The sequence below is a fragment of the Nannospalax galili genome, unplaced genomic scaffold (genome assembly GCF_000622305.1).
Source record: "Nannospalax galili isolate Female #2095 unplaced genomic scaffold, S.galili_v1.0 scaffold293, whole genome shotgun sequence".
Taxonomy (NCBI): domain Eukaryota; kingdom Metazoa; phylum Chordata; class Mammalia; order Rodentia; family Spalacidae; genus Nannospalax; species Nannospalax galili.
The window spans coordinates 10,130,944-10,154,504 of NW_008337147.1; the positions used below are offsets into that span (position 1 = coordinate 10,130,944).

At 35.4% G+C, this 23,561-nt stretch overlaps 1 protein-coding gene across 2 annotated transcripts in view; it reads left to right on the forward strand.

Moving 5' to 3' along the window:
• Nucleotides 1–23,561, forward strand: part of Epha3 (EPH receptor A3) — a 362,443-nt gene that overhangs the window by 322,849 nt on the left and 16,033 nt on the right. For both annotated transcript variants that reach the window (XM_008832240.3, XM_008832239.3), the window contains exons 14-15: nucleotides 11,922–12,071; nucleotides 13,528–13,721. In XM_008832240.3, coding sequence (XP_008830462.1) covers nucleotides 11,922–12,071; nucleotides 13,528–13,721 — 344 coding nt within the window. The remainder of the gene's footprint in view (nucleotides 1–11,921; nucleotides 12,072–13,527; nucleotides 13,722–23,561) is intronic.

Genomic DNA, 23,561 nt, shown 5'->3' on the forward strand with positions numbered 1-23,561 from the left:
GAGAGAAATTTTAACCAGCTTAGATGCTACCTTACTCATTAGACTTGGTGTACAATGATTATTATCATTTCAAAACTTATTTAAGTAACATGACATATTTTGCAGTGTTTATATTTTCCACAATTGAGAAATTAGCATTCAACTGCTCCTGTGGAAGCTATTGCTCTCAGAGAGAACTGAACAAAGAAATTATAAACACCATTTTATTCGTTGTCATTGACAGAGGGTGTGTGCAGTTTCCATTTTCAAACATCTCTTTGAGGGACATAAAAAATAGAGTAATACAGAAATTATATCTACTAATCATATATTTTAAAAATCATAAGGACTGGGCAGATGGATCATTAGGTGACAGCACTTGCTCTGTAGGTTTGAGGACCTGAGTTCAAATCTCCAGGACCCATATAAAAAGCTCAGCAAGACTGCACATGCCTGTAACCCCAGTATAAAGGGAAAGAGCCAGGCAGATCCTAGGAACTCACTGGCTAGCCAGTCTAGCCAAAGAAGTCAGTAGTGAAAACCCTTGTCTTGAAGGAAGAAGGTAGAGAGGGTCATAGAGGCACATACCTGGAATCCTTTTCTGGCCTATCTTCATATGCACTGGGGTGGAGAGAGAGAGAGAGAGAGAGAGAGAGAGAGAGAGAGAGAGAGTAAATAATTATAAAAATAAGTAAATATTTATGAAATCTTAAATTGGAGAGAGTATTTAAGATGTTGAGAAAATACTAGATGCCCAAATCTAAGATTTATTGTCTATTTTCTCATCTGGCTTCTTCTGTTATTGTGATGTGTGTTGTTCTTCACTCATTCCTATAACAGTATGCTGCTAGGAAGGGATCAGTCATCTGCATGTGTGTAGATGTGATGCTCTTTTTCTATAAAGATATTGTATAGGGATCAGATTTTTTTTCAATACTCACATCCAGCTATTTCTCGCTCTCCAGTTTTCAATAATGAGTGATGCAGAAACTCCAACTGTTGACACTTTACATTACACAGTATTATTGTATATCCTGTACCCTCTGTGAAATTCCACAGCAAACTCTTTAGAGTGAAAAGACTATAAAGTTTAGTGTTATTATGAAAATAGTTTTGATCTCACAGATTCCCTGAAATGCTCTTGGGATCTCTGTAGATGCTTGGATAACACTTTGAAAATGATTGTTTCAGATGCTTTATCAGGAAAAGGTACCTTTAAAACTAAATACATGTTTCAGTAGTTATTCAATGATATAAATCTAAATTATGATGTGGTTTTATGTGATATGATATGTTTCAAAGAACTGTTCCTGAAAGCTTAACTGCAGCTGCACACTACCCTCAGCAAATCATCCTGAAACCCCTGGATTTTATGTGACTGGTATGATTGGAATAGGCAGACACTCAAATTTAAATCATCAAAGAAATTCTATTATTGAAAAACAAACAACAAAAAATAATTCTTTCCTTCGGGTTTCTGAAGGTATTCATTTCAAAGTATAATTACAACATGCTTCCTGTCTTTTGTTTTGACATCTTCTGCTATGTAACTTCTTTCTAAAAGAACTGTATTGGGAGTTGGAAGGAGAGAACTGACTCATGCAAGTTGTTCTTTGACTTCCACATGTAACTGTGGCATGTGCTCAGCCACATACACACACAATAAAGGAATAAATGAATTAATAAACAAATGAATGAAAGGGTCATATTACTACTGGTAAGAAGTGATTGCCAGTTTTTTGTATTTCTTTCTATGAGATCTTATTTCAGTTTAACATTCTCGTATATAAGCATGCTACAAGCATCTATGCCTACTGACCATTCTTAATATTGTCTTGAAACAGAACCCAAAATTTCAGTGTTTGAATTGTTAATTTGCTGTTTCATATGTGATTAGAGAAAAGGTCAATTTTATGTAATCTGTATGCTAGCTCGTTGGTTAAACAAATTCTTCTTAAGATCTGAAGTTCACTTTAGCCAGGTAATTATTACATTAAAGTGTTTCATGAAAATTCAGAAAAACAACTAGTTTTTCCTCTTGGTTATAGTCTCCGATATTAAATCACTTTTTCTTTATTTCTCTTCTGAAGTAGCATACTGGGTAATAACCAACTACATTTCAATATTAGTTGAGAGTTTTCTGTCTTTGGCCTTAAAGCAGAATTTAATTTTCATAATAAGATTTGTATTTCCTTTAGATCTCTGACTTTGCCAAGTTGCAGCTGGAAATATTCTGGGACAACTTTGTCTTATTAAACTTCATTTTTAGGATGAGAAAGAGTGCCTAATGTTAAAAGGACTACCTAGTCTCTTCTTGTTCACTGTACCTCCGTTTTAAGAATGGAATTGATAGTAAACATGAGTTTGTTCTGAAGGGTTCTCAAGGACTAAAATCTACACATGTGAAGTTGTATGATATTGAAGATATTATCTGGATAAGTAATTTTCATCCTATGTCATTTATACACAAATAGAAATATAATAACAAAATATATAACTAGTGTCCATCATATACTAACAGTATTTCAAGCTCTCAACCAACATAAACAAAATCCTTGTCAAATTTATTCCCTGCTCTCTTACAGTGGGTCTGAAAACGCCTTGTAAGCAGCTTCACAAAATGAAATCACTTACTTATATATTCCCAAAGTCTACATATGTGGTAATTTCAGTTGATAATGTTGCATCTAATGTTGATGAGAAACCTCATACTTTCTTGGAAACCATTTCAAACTGATAGCTAGCACAAACACTCCAACATAGGAAGAAAAAAACTGTCTTGATTTTTATGATTAAAAAATTAAACTGTAATTTCAAAGTGGAACACAAGTGTAAGGAGGTTATATGTGGATATATTTAAATATATTACCCACATTTCCCACTGAAATTACTGTTCTCTAAAATGCATAATGCATTGAATCACATATTCATTCAGTAAATATGTGCCCACCATGTGCCATGTAGTCCCTAAGACTGAGGATCCAGAAGTGAGCAGATCCAAGTCATGGCCTCAAGAGTTTGCATTTGCTGTTTTTAATTATTAGGCTAACTCTATAATTTCCACTATTCTATTGATGGCATTCACTATTCCTGTTTCCTTGAGAATCCCTCCTAACTGGTTGCTGATTTGGCAAACTGCTGCACTGAAATTGCTAAAAATTCATAATTTTAAATGCATTCTGTAATATTTTTATGAATTATATTTGATAACATAAAACACTAAAAGTACACATTTTAATGAGGTACAATGTGATGTTTCACTAAGCACATTTCTGTATAATATTTGAACCAAATATTTAAGCATATCTTTCTCATCAAAGACTTATTATTTCCTAAAGCTGAAAATATTCCAAATCATTAGTCTAGCTTTTCGGTATGTCTAGTGCCCTGCTCTTACCTATTTATCATACTGCACAACAGCACATCAGATCTTTGCTACTATCCACCTCTAGGTTGGTAGCCACTGACCAGTGTCTCCTGGTGCTCCCCCACCCTCCTCCTGTTTTCTCTGGCTTGTACTAGTCCCTGTTTTACACTCACTTTTATGAGAATGACCCTTTTGAGACTGCATCTTGAGAAATATAATGCTTGCTTGCCTTCCTGTGCCATGGTTGTTTCAATTAACTTCCTCTTCTCTGGTTCCATCCATTTTGACATAAATGACAAGATCTCATTCCTTTTTATGATGGGATAGTGTTAATGTTCCCTGTATTCTTTTATCCACTCATCCTCTGTTAGGTACACAGGTTTCTTCCATCCCTTGACCACATGAACGATGCTGCTATTAGCCCACGAATGCAGAAGGCTCTTTGTCATACTTGATTGATTTACTTTGTATAAAAGCCAGTGTTAGGATGGCTAAATTATAAGACTATTAGATTTTTAATTTTTAAGATCTTGGGTACCACTTTCAATAAGAGTTCTATTAATTACCAGTTTCACCAAGCATTCTCTTTTCCCCATGTCTCTGCTGACTTGTGTTTAGTGTTTTCGATAGTACATGTTCTTACAGTGTGAGGTGATATTTTACTGTGTTTGATTTAAATTTCCCTGATTATGAGTGATGTTGAAGATTTTTGTGCATATTTGTTGGTCAAATGTTTGTTTTCTACTCAGAAGTGTATATTTAGATCTATTACCACTTTTAATCAGGCTAAATTTTACTGTTACTGAATGTGTTAGTTTGCTTTCTATTTCTGTGATAAAAACAATGCCTGAAATCAGCTTGGGGAAGAAAGAGTTATTTGATCTTTCACCTCCCAGGTCACAGTTCATCACTGAGTGAAGTCAGAGTAGGAACTCAGAGCCGGAACCTGGTGGCAGGAGCTGAGGGACCAGGGAGGGCCCTCCCACATCACTAAATAATCATGAAATACCTCACAGACATGCACGCAAGGCCAATCTAATAGAAAGCAATTTCCCATTTGAGGTTCCCTCTTCCCACGTATGTCACATTGACAGCTAAAGCTCTCCAGTGCGCTGAGTGCTTGAAGTTTCTTACATATTCTGATATCAACCTCTCGTCAGATCTATACTTGCAAATATTATTGTGTGTTGTTTCTTCATTCCATTGCTTGATTCCTTTGTTGTGCAAAGACTTTTGGTTTACTATAATCCCATTTGTCTATTTTTGCTTTGGGGGTCTTATCCAAATACTCCTTGTTCATTCAAATGTTCTGGTTCATCTCTTTGTATTTTCACCTAGTTGTTTTCTGCTTTCGTGTTTTGCACCAGGTCTTTAACCCACTTTAAATAGGTTTTTGTGAATGGTGACAGATGGTAATAAATTTTATTCTTCCACATGTGGATATCCAATTTCCCCAGCTATATTCATTGAAAAGGAGGTTTTCGTGTAATGCATGTTCTTTTTTTAAGAAGAGTATTTATTATTTTTATTTTATGTGTATGCATGTATTGCCTGCATGTAGGTAAGTGCACCAATGTTGTGCAATGCCCACGGAGGTCAGAAGAGGCCGTTGGATCCCCTGGGACTGGAGTTATGGACAGTTGTTAGCTGCCATGTGGGTGCTGGGATTTGAACCCCACTCTTCTGCAAGAACAACCAGTGTTCTTAGCTGCTGAACCATCTCTCCAGCCCCACATGTTCTTAACATATTTCTTAGGATTAAGTTGGCCATAGATGTGAGGGTTTGTGTCTAGGCTTTCTGATTTTGTTCCACTAATCCTTGTGTCTGTTTTTATGGTAATGTTTTTTATATTTAAAAATGAATTAGGGAACTGGAGAGATGGCTCAGTGATTAAGTAGACTTACTCTTCTTCCAGAGGCCTGAAATTTGATTCCCAGAATCCAAATTGGCCATCTCACAACTGCCTGAAATCCCAGCTACAGGGGGACTGGACACTTCTGAACTTCTTGGGCATATGCACTCGCGTGGACATACAAATACATTACACAGACCAATACATACACAGACAAATACGTTTACAGACAATTTAAAATGGTAGAGATAAACCTTTATATAATGAGAGATTTGGTTTGGATATAAAACAAAGCAAGCATTTACAACTTAATTGAATTTTGGAAACAGTTGATTGAAGCCAACTTAGGATATATATCTAACCTTATCCTTAAGTTTTTGCATTATTTATAGTAATGTAGATAGGCATTTCACATCAAATTACCTAGCTTTGTTTTATGAGTATCTGAAAAAAAAAAAAAAACACACACAAAAGCCGTATTTATCTGTTTCATTTTGGGGCATCCTTACAATACCTTAGAATGTAAAAATTCTCCTATCAATACATTTTTAATAATATAATGTTGAAAATACGCAAGATATGAAGGATGGGCTCCTGCTGCCTAAAAAAGCATCTGTCTTTGGTCCTCTGTGGCAATCAACATCTGCTGGAACTATTCTCTCAGTGGCCCTCAGATTAGAGCTACTGAGGATTAGAATAGATGCTCCCCCTGGGAGACCCCTTGGATTGCCCTTTACCTTTTTGTCTACTGTACAGAGTGAATCTGAGTCCCTGGTAATAGATAGATGCTAAGTCCTTCAGAAACATGATTTATCTTTGTGGTTCTCAGAGGCCAATATTTGCCTCCAAATTCAATGCTCAGTCACTCTGGGTTTACTCAGATTAACCTTCCAAAGTCCTTTGTCACTCTTAAGTATGACCTTACAGAACTCACAGGCAGGCAATGTGATGTGTAAATCCTTAAAACAGTTCCTAAATCAATAGGGAATTGGTTTCATAAACAGATAAAGAAAAATTTAAGCAGATATTACATAGAATGCTTTAGCATTCAGGCATTTCAGTCATCATACGTCTCTTTAGAGGACTAACCCAACTTGCCAACTCACAACAAATGAGCTGTCTTCAACTAAGGTCCTAAAAAAGTCACGTGGCTAAGTGTCTCATGTGAACTATGAAATTTTGTTATGAACACATTTAATTATGAGTTCAAATTTTATCAAGAACAGGCTCACCGTGAAATTTCTGCTGCAGTAGTTGGCAAAGAATTGAACAAGCTTTTATAGTCTTCTACAATTAATCTTGGATTGGAAGTTTGCAATTAGGCAAAGCTTCCAACCAAAGAATCCTTGATATATTTGCTCCAAAGTCTCCATTCATATCCTTTAATTATTCTATAAATTTTGTATAGAAGTAAATCAAGATGCTTGATGCTTCAGTAGATTTACAGTTTACTATAAAATTATTCTATCAAGTCCAATGTAATTATCACTGACAGTGTCAGCACCCTTGCTATTCACGTAGGTTTAACACAAAAACATGAAAGCTAAAGAGCTAAGGTTTATGAAACACTCAAGCTGTTAGGCTGTCGGAGATGATAAAAGCCTATAGTTAAGTTTTGTGTTCCTCATGGCCCTCAGTTTATGCATGACAAAACAGCTGCAAAGAAATATTAAGAAATTTGGTTAAAATTAAACAGGAGGGTGAAAACTGGTCCAGAAACCAACAATCTTTGTTTATACTAAAGTGAAGAATTCAAACAGAACCAGCAACTAAATATTCCCCTGTACCCCCAGTTACTTATACCTATACACGATTGGATGCTGACTGGAAATGCATGTAGATTTGACACTGCAAATAGAAGGACCAAATGTTAACTTTGGGTTCTGCTGAGTTTGAACTGCAGTTCTCTTTGCAATTGAGGTTTTAGATAGAGTCTATCTGCTGTATTTCTGGGCTTGCTCCAAGCAATTGGGAAATTTTCTCAAATGCATAAATAACTGGGGAGCTTAAATGTGGATATAGAAGACATACAAATAAATGCTTAAATTTACAACCTACTAAGATATGTGAAAATACATCACCAAAAATTCTTTGTATAACTAATTGTAGCTTTATAATATTCTGAAATCTGGGCAGTACTTTATCAAAAAAATTAATTACCAAATGAATCTCATGTTTAAGTTCATCAATAAAGTTGCAATGGAATTGTTTTACTGTGTCAGGTAACACAAAGGAAAAATAATGAGATTTTATTGTCTTATCAAATCCAAATTTTTGCATATTTCAGTGAAATCTGTATTTACTGGTTAGGTGTAAAACATCTACTTGAATTTTTTCTGACATATATAAACTCAGGAAGAAATTTCACAAAAAATAGCAAAATCTTTGGGGAAACTGAGTTTAAGTATTGGATGAGTGATGGGGAAGAACTGTGTTCTCTCCACAAACAAAACATGTATAAGTTCTGGAATGATTTATTTGCAAGGAATTTAGTGAGTGTGCTTCTGTAGGCTCCAATTACTTTGGTTTGATACTCTCAACCGAACAGTTGAACAGCCTAAAGGAGAGAGACATATTTCAAATTGTGACTAAATTAAATTTTGGGAACCCAACTTCATCTTTTACCCATATTTAAGAACCAAAGATGGCCCTCAAGGGCCCTTATTCAAAATCTTTCTGTGCCAATGACATTTATGTAAATAAATTTTAGGTAAAGATAATTTGCTCCTAGAATGAACACATCTCACTGAAATATGTGGTCACTAATGGCTCCATCTGAAAAAGAAAATGGTACTTAAACTATTAGATTACTTTAAGCATCTCTGACAACAGAAAATAATCCCATTTTAAAAATTTAGGGTAGGGAGGGAAGGGGAAGAGAAAAATTCAAGTGAGGGAACATTCCAGAAGAGATATTGCTATATTATCAAAGTCCTAGATTAGCACTTGTGAATTGGACTCGAGTTTCTTATTGAAGTTAAATCTCAGGACAAGAACAAAAGTATCCTAGAAAGAGGAAGCAGAGGAATCAGAGAGAACACCAAATTATACAGAATCCCAAATCCTTTAACTCACCTGGCTCATTTTCCTTTACTGGTCATGGTTGTCACACATCACCTAAAGCAGCAGCTCTCAAACGGTGATGATGATTCTGTTTTCCAGAAGACATGAGATATTTCCTTGAGGAATCTTGGGTTGTCACAATTCAGGAACACTGATGTAATTTATACAGAAAGGGGAAAAGGCATTTCAAAATGGATAGCCACCACCATGGGAGTAAGTTGTTCTGAATGTCAGTAAGAGCCTTCTGGCTCTAACATGACCCCTTGTGTCTAAAGACTAAAAGTGAGAAGGCAGATATGCTCTCCAGTCTACCCCAGTATTGGAGTATAATGGTGAAGAGATAAAGGAAAGCTGACAATGGAATATACAATGGAACACTATTGCACTCTAAAAAGAATGGAATTCAACCATTTGTGTCAACATGAAACGGTGTAAAGAAAACTATGCTAAGTGATTCATATGTTGTCGAATAAAATTGATCTCATAGAAGTTGAGTGTTGGAATGATGATTACCAGAGGCCAAGGATGGAGAATGGGAGGAAGAGGAAAGATTTATCGCTGGGTACTAGACTGCAGTTAGATCAAAGCAAGAGTCCTGGATAAGTGAGTATAGATAACAGTAATGTGCTATGCAGTTCAAACACCTAGAAGAAAAGACTAGTAGTAGAAGGCAGATGGGAAGAAGGTCTCCCAAAAGAAAACTCTGTATTTAAGATGCTTGGGTTTAGGAGAAGCGTTTAATGAAGATCAATAGGCTTTTCTTCAATGCCTATTTTCTGCACACTTGAAAGGATGATCAATCTAAATATAAACAACAACTCTACAGTGGGCACAGACCGTGTTGGTTAAGCTTATAATACTCACTTTTCTAACAAATACAGCTTTCATAGACTTGTACCTTCAAACTAGAGTTTGGGAGTGTTCATTTTGTTTCCATCAGTAGGCACTGTACTGGTCTATTGTACTAATTTGTGTCATTGTATTAGTGTTGGACATAAAAAGATAGAAACCACAAGGCTGAAATTGAAGAAATTGAAGAATTTTGGAGGATATTCACATTTCCTTTTTTTCCCACAACTATTTCCTTGGTTTTAAATCTCTTTGGTAGCTTGTGAAATATCAGTTTCTTTTGTGTTGATTTAAAACCATAGTAACTCAACATTGCCCATCACGGAAAAAGAAGTAGAACATTCTTTTAAGTCTTGTTTCTTTTTGGCAATAGCAACAATTGCTATCTTCTAATACCGCTTTGTAGTTGACAGTGAACGTGTCCTTATAGTCTCACTCCATGAATTCAATATAACATTAAAAGTGTGGTGGCTAGCTAACAAACTGAAGTGAGTTGAAAGAGAGGAAAGGACAGGATACTTAACTGATCACTCCATTAAGAAACAGTCACGTTAATAACTGCTGACATATAAATACACTCTCTGTGATAGAAACTTTAAATAGTAAGAAACACCATCTTTGTATTCTTTTTTTACTTTTCTTTTCATCTTCGTATTCTTTTCTTCATTCCCTAGTTGATGGATATGTTAGTTACAAGATTTCTTGTCCAAGGAACCAATAAGTGTCTTGAATCTGTTATTAACATTTTAGCCTTAGAGCTAAGAATTTATAATAGTGAAAGTTTTTAAGTTGTTACTATAACAAGTTTGTGAATGTATGTGTGTTTTGTAGGCTGTAAGAGTTATAAAATATGTCAAGAAAACTATACAAAATGAAAGTTTTTATTAATTTGCCATGTGTTGTTCCAAAACTACATCTAATTTGTATGAGTTTTAGCCTTCCAAGAGGATTTGCACAGGTTAAGGCCAGTGACACTATATTAGAAGATTATTCTGGAAATAACTTATATGACCCTATCTCTAACTGCATGATGAAACAGCATTCACTCTTTAAAGTCACATTCAAGTTAAGTGATTTATTTTGTCAGAACCAAGAGTTTGTACTTGAAATCTTCAATCCTGAAAACTCAAACCTAATATAAGCATCCATAGACACTACTGCTATGTAAATTATGTGATTGAGGAAAGCCAGCCTCACCTGGAGTCTGATGCAGTTGCGAACACTGGTGACACACTTGAAGTTTGAACCAGAACTCATTTTCCACAGAAGTGAGTCCTCAGTGAGTCCATATGCACTGCAAAGCTTGAAAATAATGTTCTAGGCACTTATTCTTTTCCTATATCTATTAGTAACAAGGAAGAAACATTCTTATTTGATATTTTCCAAATAAAAGTACAGGATATTATTTTTAATTGTTTAATCTAAAGGTACTAGTTTAGTGCTTCCCATATGGTTGACAATTAGTATCATCTTATTAAATATTTTAGTGAGGTGAGAGCAAATTCCATCAAATTTGTATCATCACTCTTCCCAAAATACATGGAGGCAATGTTATTCTCCATCAAGCTGTAAAGTTTTGGGAGTGTACTTATTAAATGTGGGAATAATATATGTTTGCTTTCATTTGATATTTAATAAGTTGTGTATAGTTATGAGTACAATGCAATGCGACATTTTAATATATGTATACAATATATAATCAAGTTGGTGGCGTATATTTCTCTGGAAATACTTACCATTTCTTTGTCCTGGGTGTATTCAGAAAAGATGATTAATACTTTGAGGATAGCTTACAGATTTGTTTTTAGTTTATTTAGTTGACAAATGCCTATAATTTTTGTGTTAAGAAGTCATCTAAGGCTGAGTGTGGCAGTACATGCCTTTAATGCCAGCATTTGTGAGGGAGGCTAAGGCAGATCTCTGTGAGGCTGAGGTCAGAGTGGTCTGCATAGTGAGTTCCATCCAGGCCAGCTGGGGCTACAGGGAGACCATGTCTCAAAAAGACCAAAAGAAAGGTGGCCTGTTATTTATAATATTATCTTATTATTTTTCTGAACTAAAAAGTCTTGTTCAAATAAAAATGCAAGCTAAATCATTAAAGGCTAATTTGTGATGTCTCTTTCAATTTAAAGAAGATGCTAGAGTTACAGCTACTGCAGTGACTATTATTCCATACCTGATACACTATCAGCTATACTTTCTATGCCAATACTTAAGCAGTATTTTTCTTTTATGCTTTTAATATTTTTTTTCTGAATTCTTTAGAGATAATTTTATATTAATTTGCATAATTTTCAGTTACGGATTAGGAAGGGACCCTTGTGGCCAACCATTCTCTGCTCAAGTACTGTCTACTGATGGATTCTGAGAGAGGAGTAGTTATTGCTTTTACTCTGTACCCGCTAGCGCCCACCAAGCTCCCATTGATGGTTCCAAACCCACAACCTCACAGGTGATCATTGTTAATCTCAATGGTTCTCAAAGAAGAGACAAAGATCTTTAAAGAGGAAGTTTAGGGAGGAGAGGAGTGAGTAGGGATGAGGGAAAGATTAAGGTTGGTGGAGAATTGCCATGACTAGAAAGCACTTTATACATATATGAAATGGGCAAAGAATAAATTCAATAATGAAATAAATAAGTAAACAAACAAATATGCAAGAATAGAAGAGCAGCAGATTATTTTGGCAGAAACTTGTACTCTCCTCCAGAGGAGACATATCCTGAACAGTTCTGTCTGACTTCAGATAATACTGTGTGCAGCATATACTCAGTGACTTACTCATTCGTGTACATGTGATTTTTATTCCCAGGGAGGGAAGATCCCAATCCGGTGGACTTCGCCAGAAGCAATTGCCTATCGCAAGTTCACGTCAGCCAGCGACGTGTGGAGCTATGGGATTGTTCTCTGGGAAGTGATGTCTTACGGAGAGAGACCATATTGGGAGATGTCCAATCAGGATGTAAGTGTGTGTTTGTAGCTTATGAGTTATGAGTTGAGATTAAAAGATCAAGCTGTGCAAGGAAGTGAAGCATAATGAAGCCAGGTGGCGCCTACTTGGTGACACCGAAGCTGAATGCTTAGATGAATGAAGTTCTTCCCAAGTCTTACAAGGGTATTAATTGAATTGTTTTTACAGCTTTACTTATTTCCTTCAAGCAGGGCTTTAAGAATGAAACAAAAAGGAAACATTCCTAACAAGAATGTAATAAAGTAAATGACCAATAAGAAAACATATATATGTTTATACTTAGCATTAGTAAGAAACATATGTCTGCCATCCTTTCTTGAACAAAGTTATGCATCTATTCCAGAATTTTGAATCCTTAAATTTCATATTTCACAAAGACAGAAACGGCAAACTCCAGCACATTGTTTCTAATACTGTACTATGATTGCACATGAATTTATTCAAACTGAAAACTGAGGCTAGCGCAAACAAACTTGAACTTCTTTTATAGATATAGTATGAGGTTTCAAAGGGAATTTTGTTTGTAAAGTTTACATTTTGCTATTTCTTAGTAAAAAGATGCTATTGGTTTATGGGATAAGCACTTTTTCTTGATGTTTAGCCAAGAATTTTGAATACAAAGCCAAATGTATATAAGAAATCAAACTGAGATAATCCTGTCAATTTCCTAGCCACAACTTTTGAAATTGCTTCTACTATACTTTAATGTATAGATCATTCTCTGTTTACTCAAACATGCTGGGTGTTTTCTATAATAATGGCAGGAAAATCACTTTTCATTTTCTACTATTTTCTCACGAGTGTTGCTATGTCAGAACATCTATCTTGGTGCCTGGTCCAGCAACTTTAACATGACCTAAGAATGTGTTAGTAATATAACACCTCAGACTTTAACCTAGACAAATAATTCAGAAACTCAATAATGGAAAAATCATTTTTGCATATTAATAAGGCTTCCAGCTATTTCTGATTCATATTAAACTTTGGAAATCACTGCTTTCCATGTTTCAAAAATGTCAAACTAATAACTGCACAGTCCATAGGCGTCCAAAGAGAGTTACTCTGAATTGTAAGGGACCATTTGGATTGTGGTATAGCGAAAACCTGCATGCTGATTTCTTTTACATGAATTAATATAATATTTCCATAATCTGTATAATCAAATGATAATTTCTTTGTAGCAACAAATTTCCTGTATCATAGAACATTTATTTTTGCTTTGATCTGAAAAAGAACTTTATGAACACATCTTTCACTTAATCTTCCTTCATATAATATTTTCAGGCATGAATAGTTTGTAATGTATGCAAACAAAGCAACCAATTATTATTCTCTTAGACAATTAAAAATAACTGTCTTACTGAGGTTTAAAATATTTGTATCAAGTATGAGTGAAAAGTCCAGTGAGTCTCACATCTTCTGTCCCCGGAATCTCTCCACTCCACAGGTAATTAAAGCGGTGGATGAGGGCTATCGCCTGCCACCTCCCATGGACTGCCCAGCTGCCTTGTATCAGCTGATGCTGGACTGCTGGCAGAAAGACAGGAACAACAGACCCAAGTTTGAGCAAATCGTCAGCATCCTGGACAAGCTCATCCGGAACCCGGGCAGTCTGAAGATCATCACCAGTGCAGCAGCAAGGTGACATGCTGGCTCTCAGGCAGCACTCCTGCTATAGTGCATGCTTTACATCTTCTGCACCTGTATTCTCTGAAACTTGAGGGTCTCAGAACTGGAGAGATACGTTTTTTTGTCTTCTCTTTCTTTAACTTTGGGAAGAATTCTCATGCTACTTTATAATCATGATGAAATTTGGAGCTATTGTTACTATTGCTGTGGGTAGGAGTGTCTCTGTCTTCAAGCTTAAGTCTGGAAAATAGAGAAAAAGATCTATCTGCTTAAAGATGAAGCAGTTGAGCCTAGCCTGGTGGTCCACACCTGTAATCTCAGCACTTGAGATGTGGAGGGAGAGTGATCAGAAATCCAAGGTAGTCCCTCAGATGCATAGTGAGTTCAAAGTCAGCCAGATTTACATAAGATACTTTCTAAAAAAATATTAAGCAGTGGGTTAGTGTGTTAGCGAGGAGTGTGTGTGTGTGTGTGTGTGTGTGTGTGCGTGTTACATAAAAGACTCAGGTAATTATTCATTTACACCATGTTTTTAAATAAATACTTGATAACAGTATTTTTAGTAATCAAAATGAATGTTGCCATGTTTGCAATGAAGGAAATTGTAAAATTTTAAACATAAACACTGATAGAGCATAATGGAGTACAAATCCAAAGGAGAACCAAGGGCCACCATGTGCATGTTTGAGTTAATTTTTCTAGCAATATTGAAATGTTAGTGACAAAACTACATATGAATTCAAGTTGTGGAGCATGATATTAATATACACAAGTTTTTAAAATAATTATCATCTTCAGACTAAGTACATTATCATCATTTGACAGTTAACTTTCAGTTTTATTCATTTTATGGTGAGTCATCTTAATACCTTTCTAAGTCAGTTTCCTATGGCTATAAACTACTTTCTATAATCACGATGGTATACATTAAAGACCCAGAGCTTATTTTTCTTTGTTTAATGCTTTTTTTTATGTGTATGAGTATATTGCCTGCATGTATGTAAATGTACCCATATCATGCAATGTCCACAGAGATCAGAAGAAGTGATCTGATCTCCTGGAACTGAAGTTATGAATGGTTGTTAGCTGCCATATGGGTGCTGGTAATTGAACCCAATTCCTCTGCAAGACCAGTCAGTTCTCTTAACCACTGAGCCACCTCTCCAGACCTCTGAGCTTATTTTTCTTATAATGCAAACCTGTTTCTTTTGAACAAGTTCTCTCAGTTTTCTTCATCTTCTGACCCCTGGTGAACTGTATTCTGCTCTCTGCTTCTATGTTTGACCAGTTTTAGATTCTCCTTATAAGTGAGTTCATACGCTAGATGTTTATTATGTGTAGATTGTTTCACTTAAAATAATGGCCTCTCAGCACTTGGGAGGCAGAGGCAGGTGGACTTCTGTGAATTCAAGGCCAGCATGGTCTACATAGTGAGTTTCAGGGCAGCTGGGGCTATAGGGAGACTCTGTCTCAAAAATACCAAAAAAAAAAATAATAATAGTGGCCTCAAGTTTCATCCACATTGTCATATGAGTTATATAAATTGGATATATGATAAAAGTATGTATGAAATATCACATTTTCTTTAATATTTATTGTTCATATTTATGATACTTCATCTCTTAAATATTGCTGCAATGGATATGAGAGAGGAGACATATCTCAAAGACAATTATTTTATTGTCTTTGGATAATTACCCCAAACTGGGATTTCTTTCTCATATAGTAACTCTACTTGAAGAAAGTCCCTGCTGTAAGAAAGTTAATTTCTACTAATACTCTTTTTAACCCATGTCTTCATTACTCATAATATCTGTTGCCTTTTTATAATAATCATCCAACCAGATGTGAGGTAATCTTATAGTTTTGCAAGTCCAGTGATTTGTAAGCATTTTCACATATAAGTAATGATGCATTGCAGGTCACTTTGGAAAAATATCTGTGCCAATCCTGTTTGTCTTTAGAGTTATTTGCGTGGTGCCTGTTGTTTGAATTATATGCTGTGGATGCTAACCTATCATTGGACGTATGATTTATAAATATTTCTCCATTCTCTAGAATCTGAAATAATTTCATTTGTGGATTTCTTTTCTTTTCTTTTGATGTAACCGTACTTACTTTTCTGTTGCTTTTGCTTTGAGAGCCATATCTTAAATATTACCTTTAAGACCAAAGGAATGGTGCTTTTTAATCTATGTTTTCTTCTAAGAGTTTTATGGTTAAGGTATTATAGTCCAGTCTTTAATCTATTTTGAGTTGAGTATAGTGAGGACACATGATCAAGTTTTAAATTATATTTAAGTAAAGCAGCAGGAACTTGAACCAAACTCTTCTTAATATCAGTACATGAGGGTAGTAGTTTAATAATTTCATATAACATTTAGGGATCCCTAAGATAAAATTCATTGCTATATCTTTAGATAAAATTTACTATAACATCATATAGAGATATGTCTCTGTCCTAAACTTCACAGAAAGAGACAATGCTTACTCTGGAAATCCACCTGACAGTTTAACAACTAGCAGGATTGCAGGCCTTTCCTGGCCAGGGCATATGGTCCTCATTTTACACCTTGAAGTCATTTCTTTTGATCTTTATTCAGTAGTAATCATAGCAGGGAAAAAATAACTTTTCAACTCTTTTCATCTCATAAGAAGGCATTTAAGCCTTTTCCGCAGGATGCTCTTATCAACATAAAGTTAAGTTGTGCTATAGGATCTAGGCATGTTTAACCTCAATTTTATGGTTGAAATAATACTACCATCAGATCATAGAATGTTAATATACATACTAGCATCCAAATTTTAACATAGTATAAGTTGCTTTTACCATTATATGATATTTTTCCTATCATAATATTAACTATCTGAATAAATTCATATTTTGTTACAAACCATGCACTTTTATGGAAAATAGAAAATGTTTTTGTACAAAGCACCATTCAATTAATTGAATGTAAAACTGGCAGAATGATATATTTATTTATTATCATTCAGATGTTCAACTTGATAGAAAAGGTCATTACAAATTAATCCACAATCTTGCATTGCCATTCAAAGACGTCAATAAAATTTTCCCCTTTCTAAAAATTTGTTTTCCCTTTGGTGATAGATGTTATATTACATTTTTCAATATGTATTGAATTCCTTCCCCCCTTTAACTTTTCTTCAATGACCTTCAAATATCCTTGATTGAGAAAATACAAAATTGGCATCTTGGCAGCTTTTGACAGCAAAACAAAAATCTATTGGTACCTGCTCTTACCCACTTGTTATTTCTTGTCAATTTAAGTGTTCTTCTGACTACCATAGGCAATTCTCCCTTTCCCAAGCCCTGTCCTGACCCATGTCCTGGTTATCTCCAGACCTTCCTTTCCATGCCATCATTGCCAAAGAATTGTAACTCATTACATCATTTCTCAGGTTTCCTTGGTGACACATATCACCTCAGGAAATTATAAAATGTCTAACTAGCCCAAGGGACTGATCCCAAAGCTTTTACAAAGAATAACATGATAATAAGAATAATATATTTTATATTATCAAGACAAATTTCCTCATCTGAGGAATTTAAGGCACTGTGTTCAGTATTACCAATGCTGGCCAAATATCTCTGGTCACTACATCCCTGTTTCTTTAACACTCTTCACACCAAAGCTTCACAAGTAGTAGTCTCAACATATCTCAAACTTTTTATTGTGAAAAATGCATCTTTGTATTTCTCCTGTTATCAAGATCTTTTATTGTCATACCTGCTGAGAGGAATATGCCAATACCTGCTCCTTTGCCCAGTTGGATGTAGGACTAAATACAGGCATATGCCTTCATTGCATCATTTCCTCCTCTGAACTGGATCACTGCAGTGCCTGCCTATCTTGGCTCCTCTTCTGTCTTGCCCTATGCTAAGCATCTTTTCATATAGCCCTCTGAATTTCCTTGTGCAAAAAAATGAAATTCCAATCACTTGTTTAAGATCAATTCAGGATACTTATTATAACTGAGGAAAAACTTGTAGACTCCTTTGATCATTCAGAAAGCCTTGCTTTTCCAATGACATTTTAAATTAGTTAATTCATTTATTTCTATTGGTGCTTCTACATTCTATGCATTAGAAACTGTAATCTCTGGAAAATGAGAAAGATAGAGATGGTCTTGGGCATGTTGGCAATTATATAGAAAATGTATAATAAACAGTAGACTATAGGGAAGAAATAAACAGATTGCTATGTAAACAGTAGAAGAGTCATTGAGGAGGAGCCCTCTGAAGAGCTTGGACTTGAGCTATGACCTGAAGTGTAGTAATGAGTTCGCTGTTTAAAGATGCCCCTTCTCCCCACCACACACCAAGTATTCAAGGCACAAGATAAATAAACAGCAACCATTTTGAGATGAGGAAGGGTTCAGAGGTTCTAGGATGTAGTAGGGATAATATTACTGAAGAGCAATGGAGAAAGAAAACCAATCCTAGCCTGAATATGAAAACAGACAGTCCTCATGAGGCCCTTGAATATTTGAAGCAGAGAAGTTACATGATTTGATTTGCACAGATGTGTTCCAGAGGTAAGGTATGGGTGTGATGAGGAAGGACTCTTCCAGCTTTCAACTTGAGCACTTTCCTTTACACAGGGCTCCAGTCTTGGTCGCAATTCTAGTTCTTTCAGAACACCAAGCTGGAGCACCTGTTCCCCTCTTCTCATATTTTCCTTAAGGAAGCAGATAATGCATTGTGTAGTTATTAAAGCATTCTCTGCAATATATTTTAAAGTCCAATACCATTACATTTTGCAGAATGCAATATGATATGTCTCTTCATTTTTTGGATTTTTTTGTGTGAATTCTTTTAAACTATTCATTTCCCAGTAAACTCTATGCCCCTTGAGATCAGGTGTCATGATTCTCTTGTGTTACCATGGCTAGGTTGGTAGTAGAAACTCAATAATAATAGCTGTTAAATCAGTCAATGACTATGTGCTCAAATAATCAGTGAATTTCTATTTGATAAGACAAAATTCTTTTTAAAAATTCTAATAATTTGCTATTCATTACACAGATTTTTAGACATTGACTAAATAAAAGTTTTCAATGTTTCAAATCATTCTCCCAAGCATAATTTGACATGTCCCTTTTTGCCAACTCAGTTTCCAATATGCACTTCACAACACAACGTTGGGGATTTTCTAAATCTCAATTTATGCTTAGTACCAAGACGTCATGTTTCTGAATGATTCAGTTAGTCAAATCAATATTTATAATTTTGTCTGTACACATACCTGACCGTGCCCTTCAGAAAAATAGCATTATTTTTATAAGGAAAATATTTCCCAGGGTATTCCTGGATCTGTTTAGTTCTTTGGAAAAATTTTAATTTATCTATTTTATCAATTAAGCATATTAAACACTTAGTTTAAAATAACTTATTTCACACAGAAACTGTCATTGACATATTATTAAAGAGAATAATTGAACATGTGTCATTTCAACTTAAAAAAATTAAACGTCCATTTGAGTTGGTTGATAAAACATTCCATTATGAATATCACTGTGCACATCACTGATCAGTGTCCATGACTCAAGTAGAATAGATAATAAGCAAGTGGACAAGCTGTCTCCAGCCAATGGTCCTTAGATGTTGCAGAGTAGTGAGAAAAGAAATTATATCAAATGTTATACTATACTGGTACTCAAGTAAATGATTTATTTCCTTAAACTACAATAAATGATAAAAGACATGTGTGAGCTTGTCATACAAGAGTATGAGGCTACAAAACCTTAGTTAATAATTGTCTTCCACAAGACATTATTCTAAGTGCCATAGTAATTATATAAATAACAAGTGTAGCCTTCACCCCAGCTTACATTTTAATATAGGAGAGAAAGTCTGTTCAGAAACTCTACAGTACTTTACAAAATATGTAATTATTGAAGAAAAATGATAAAATGTTTAAAATCATAAAGGGATGTGAGTTTTCCTTTAGCTTTGCAATTCTCAGGAAGTTGTATATATGAAGTGACTTTTGTATTGTAGATGAAATTGCTATAGATAAATGACAGAACTAAACCTTAGCCAGCTAAGGAACTCTGTAGAGAAGGTAAAACACAAAACCATAGTAGATAAGTCCAAATTGCACTGCATAAAACAGTTCTGCTGGAATATAGGAATAAGAAAAAAATGATGAGAAAAGGAGCCTATGGATAATTTTGTGTGAGAATAAAGATTAAATGTCATCTCTAGAAAGTTGATATTTCCTCAGTGTGGAAGGGTAAGCCATGGAGGGTACTTAAATGGTAGGTTGAACAGTGGAGCTGTACCTAAGAAAGATCAGAGGTAAACAGAGCCATAGTAAGGAAGTAGGGTATAATTGCAATTTCTAAGGAAAGACTTAAGCTGGGAGAGAAGAGGACATGAAAAGAAAGTTTTACCAAAGTAAATATTATGGCAATGGTGGCTAAGGAGAGGAGCAGAGTGACAGATGTATTAATCAGAACTTCCAGGTTTACATGTGGAGGACTGTGAGACCAGCACTCTTCTTGACAGAGATAAGAGGGGTAACAGAAGCCTGGTACGTAAGGCACATGAGAAGTTGAAGGTCACATGGCAAGCACTGGGGAGAGACGAAAGCTATGCTATGTTTAGAGCATTCTCTGTAGAGGTAAAACTGTGGTCATGGGTGTGTTTAGCAGGTAAATCTCAGATCTATTAATTGTAGATTTATCACAAATATAGTCATCATTTCTTTAGCATTATTTAGTTTCTAACAAAGTGCTCATGTTATAGATTTCCATGTGATGTTTAAGGACTGGATATGGGTTCTGATGGGTCGAAGGTGAGCTAGCTCTCATCCCAATTTCAAGACAATAATTTTCAGCTTCTGTGCTGTCATGGGATCCAAAGATTCTAGCTAATGCTCTAAGTGCATTAGTCAGTATAAAAACATCATCAAGTCAAAGTCTGAAAGCACTGAGACATGGCTGAAATGACAGAAGTTTTCTGTTAAATGTTAGCTGTGTGGAGGCAGTTGGTGGAAATTTTAGGCTCCTTATAGGGTGCTGGACAGTCACTCAGTGCCAGAGATGGAAATCAGAGATGAGCATCCATGGGTGTCCAAACTCCTTAACTCATTGCAGAGACTCTCACCAGAAATAAAACTGCTTCTAGAGCATTGGAAACTAGGTCAGCTGGAGGATTGTGAAGTGCTGGATAGAAACAGAAAAATCAGGGGTCTGGGAGAGAGACAAATCCTATAGAAATTCCTTAAGGGATTTTCAAATAGTGGGCAGAGTGAACAGTGTTTGTCATAGTGAAAAGATAAACTGTGAACCGATGAGGCAGAAAGCCATTCGGTCAAGCAAGGAGACCTTTGAGTTCTTTTTGGATAACTATTTTATTTTTTTCAAGTGACAAATGTGACATTATAAGATATCTATTTATACCTTGTTGATGAAGAGGAAAGACAACATAAAACAATCTTTTTGAGAAATTTAGAAGAAGCAGAAAAACAATAATAGTGCACATGTCTAATAGGGTAAACACAAAGACCACCTCCCTCCTTTCCAAGAGTCTAAGATGCCTTTGTTGAAAATGTTCATGCAGAAAATGCTGTAGTTGTATGAGGGGCATGGGGCATTACTGTATAGTGCAGATAGAGTTTTGTTTGGGACGATGAAATAGGTCTAAGATAGATGTTAGTGATGCTCAGCAAAGGAAATGTGCCACATGGTAGGACACTACACATTTAAAAAGCTGAATGACAGCCTTTATGTTACATCTGTCTGAAAGAAACTGCTACTTAAAGCATCAGTATAAAATGCTCTTGTGCTGATTGAAACTCTCCTATTTCAAAGCATGTTTTGTTGACATATTAAAAAATAAGTAGGGCTTGGAAAGATCAGGTAGCTTTCCATCAAGTCTGATAACCTGAGTTTGATCTCTTGGACCTAAACACTGGAAGTTGTCCTCTGACCTCTTTAAGGTTACAGACATACTCACACACTAAATAAATGTAAAAGAGTTTTTATAATGAAAATAAGAAAAAATTTATTTTGAGGAAATAATGTGCAAGTATTGGTCTCATAGTTATATGAATTTATTTAGCTACCTATATGAATGGAGCTAAATTTTTAAAGTACTAAAGAATAAAAGGAGGGTTTTAATTCTATACCATGATTAGGATACCCATTCATTTTTGGATATTGTTCTAGTTACTTCTATTGCTGTGATAAAACATTCTGACCAAAACCAACTTTGGGAGGAAAGAATTTATTTCAGCTTACATGAAGGGAAGCCGGAATAAGAGCTCAACAGGAACCTGGAAGCAGGGATGAAGCACAGACCATGGAGGAACCTAACTTACTGGCTTGCTTCTCCGGCCTGTGCTCAGCCTGCTTTGTTATACAATACAGAACCACCTGAGCATTGGTGGCCCCATCTACAGTGGGCTGTGCCCTCCCGCATTACTCAACCTAAAGAAAATGCCTCAGAGACATGCCCACAGGCCAATGGGATTCAGGAAGTTCCCCAAATGAGGTTTCCTCTTCCCAGGTTTGTCATATTGACAACTGAAGCTATCCAACTCCCTATACATATAACTATCCAGATATTCATACATATATAAACCCACATATTTATAAATGCAGATGCTATTTGAATTGTTATATACAGTATTATATTAGGCATGTTATACACTATATGCTACATAATAAGCATCATACATATATTAATATAAAGTGTACATGCAAAATGAAGTAAGGAAATAGCTTAAGTTCCAGAACTTTCACAATCTGTATCTTTGTATGTTTGTGTGTGTGTGTGTGTGTGTGTGTGTGTGTGTGGTGTGCAAATGTGTGCATACATGTTTGAATGTTTATTGGTTCATAGATGTTTAGGTCAGTGGATACCTATGTACATGTGCTTGTGGAGGCCCGAGATTGACATTGGCTCTTCTTCCATTCATCTCCACTTTATTTACTGAAGACTAGTTACTTGCTGAACCTGGAATTCCCTGGCCTGACTGGTGTAGCTGTTTAGCTTGCCTTAAATCTTCCCAGCCTCTGAAGTGCTGGTATTACAGGGGGTTGTCATATTCACCTGGCTCCAGGAACCCCAGTTCAGATTTTTAGGCTTGCAGAGCAAGTGCTTTATCCACACTGAACCATCTCCTCAGCCCAACAACCTATAATTTCATTAATTTTATAATAAATTCATGGAACTCAAATTTTTGACATAAATAATTAAATAATACATCAAATTATTAGGCTGAAGTTATGAAGTGAAGGTAGCCAATTCTGTGGTATATTCAATAAAATAGTTAACATATTCATAATGAGGTTCCACAAAACTTATTATATAGTTAACTGAAGTGATTGTAAAGATGTCCTTTTATTGTATCCCTCACTTTGAAAGGATCATGGCAAAGTATTTGCAGCACAAATAGGAACAAAATAAACAATGCTCAAAACTTTCCCTGTTAATGTAAAAGGATTCTCACCATTTTTAGAGCAGCTGCTGCTTTGACAAATACTTTGTACTTCAAGATAAAGCCTACCACCAAAAACCAATCTGTCTTTTTTTCTTTACAATGACTTTGACCTCGAATTTCGAACTGACAGGGTGACATTGCTCTCTGAACAAATAGAATTCAGAGAAGTTTATAAGGAAGCCAGTGTGCCAAACACCCAGGAGATTTCTTCTCTTTTTTAAAAATCTCCAAGGCAAAGTAACTAATTTGACTATTAGAAGGAATTAAAGCAGACAGGGGGTCATAACAGGTAAAGTTATTCTTATGAACTAAAGATAATTAAAATAAACTCAATGACTTTCCTTCTCCTTAATGTTTCATTTATGTAGTAGTTTCT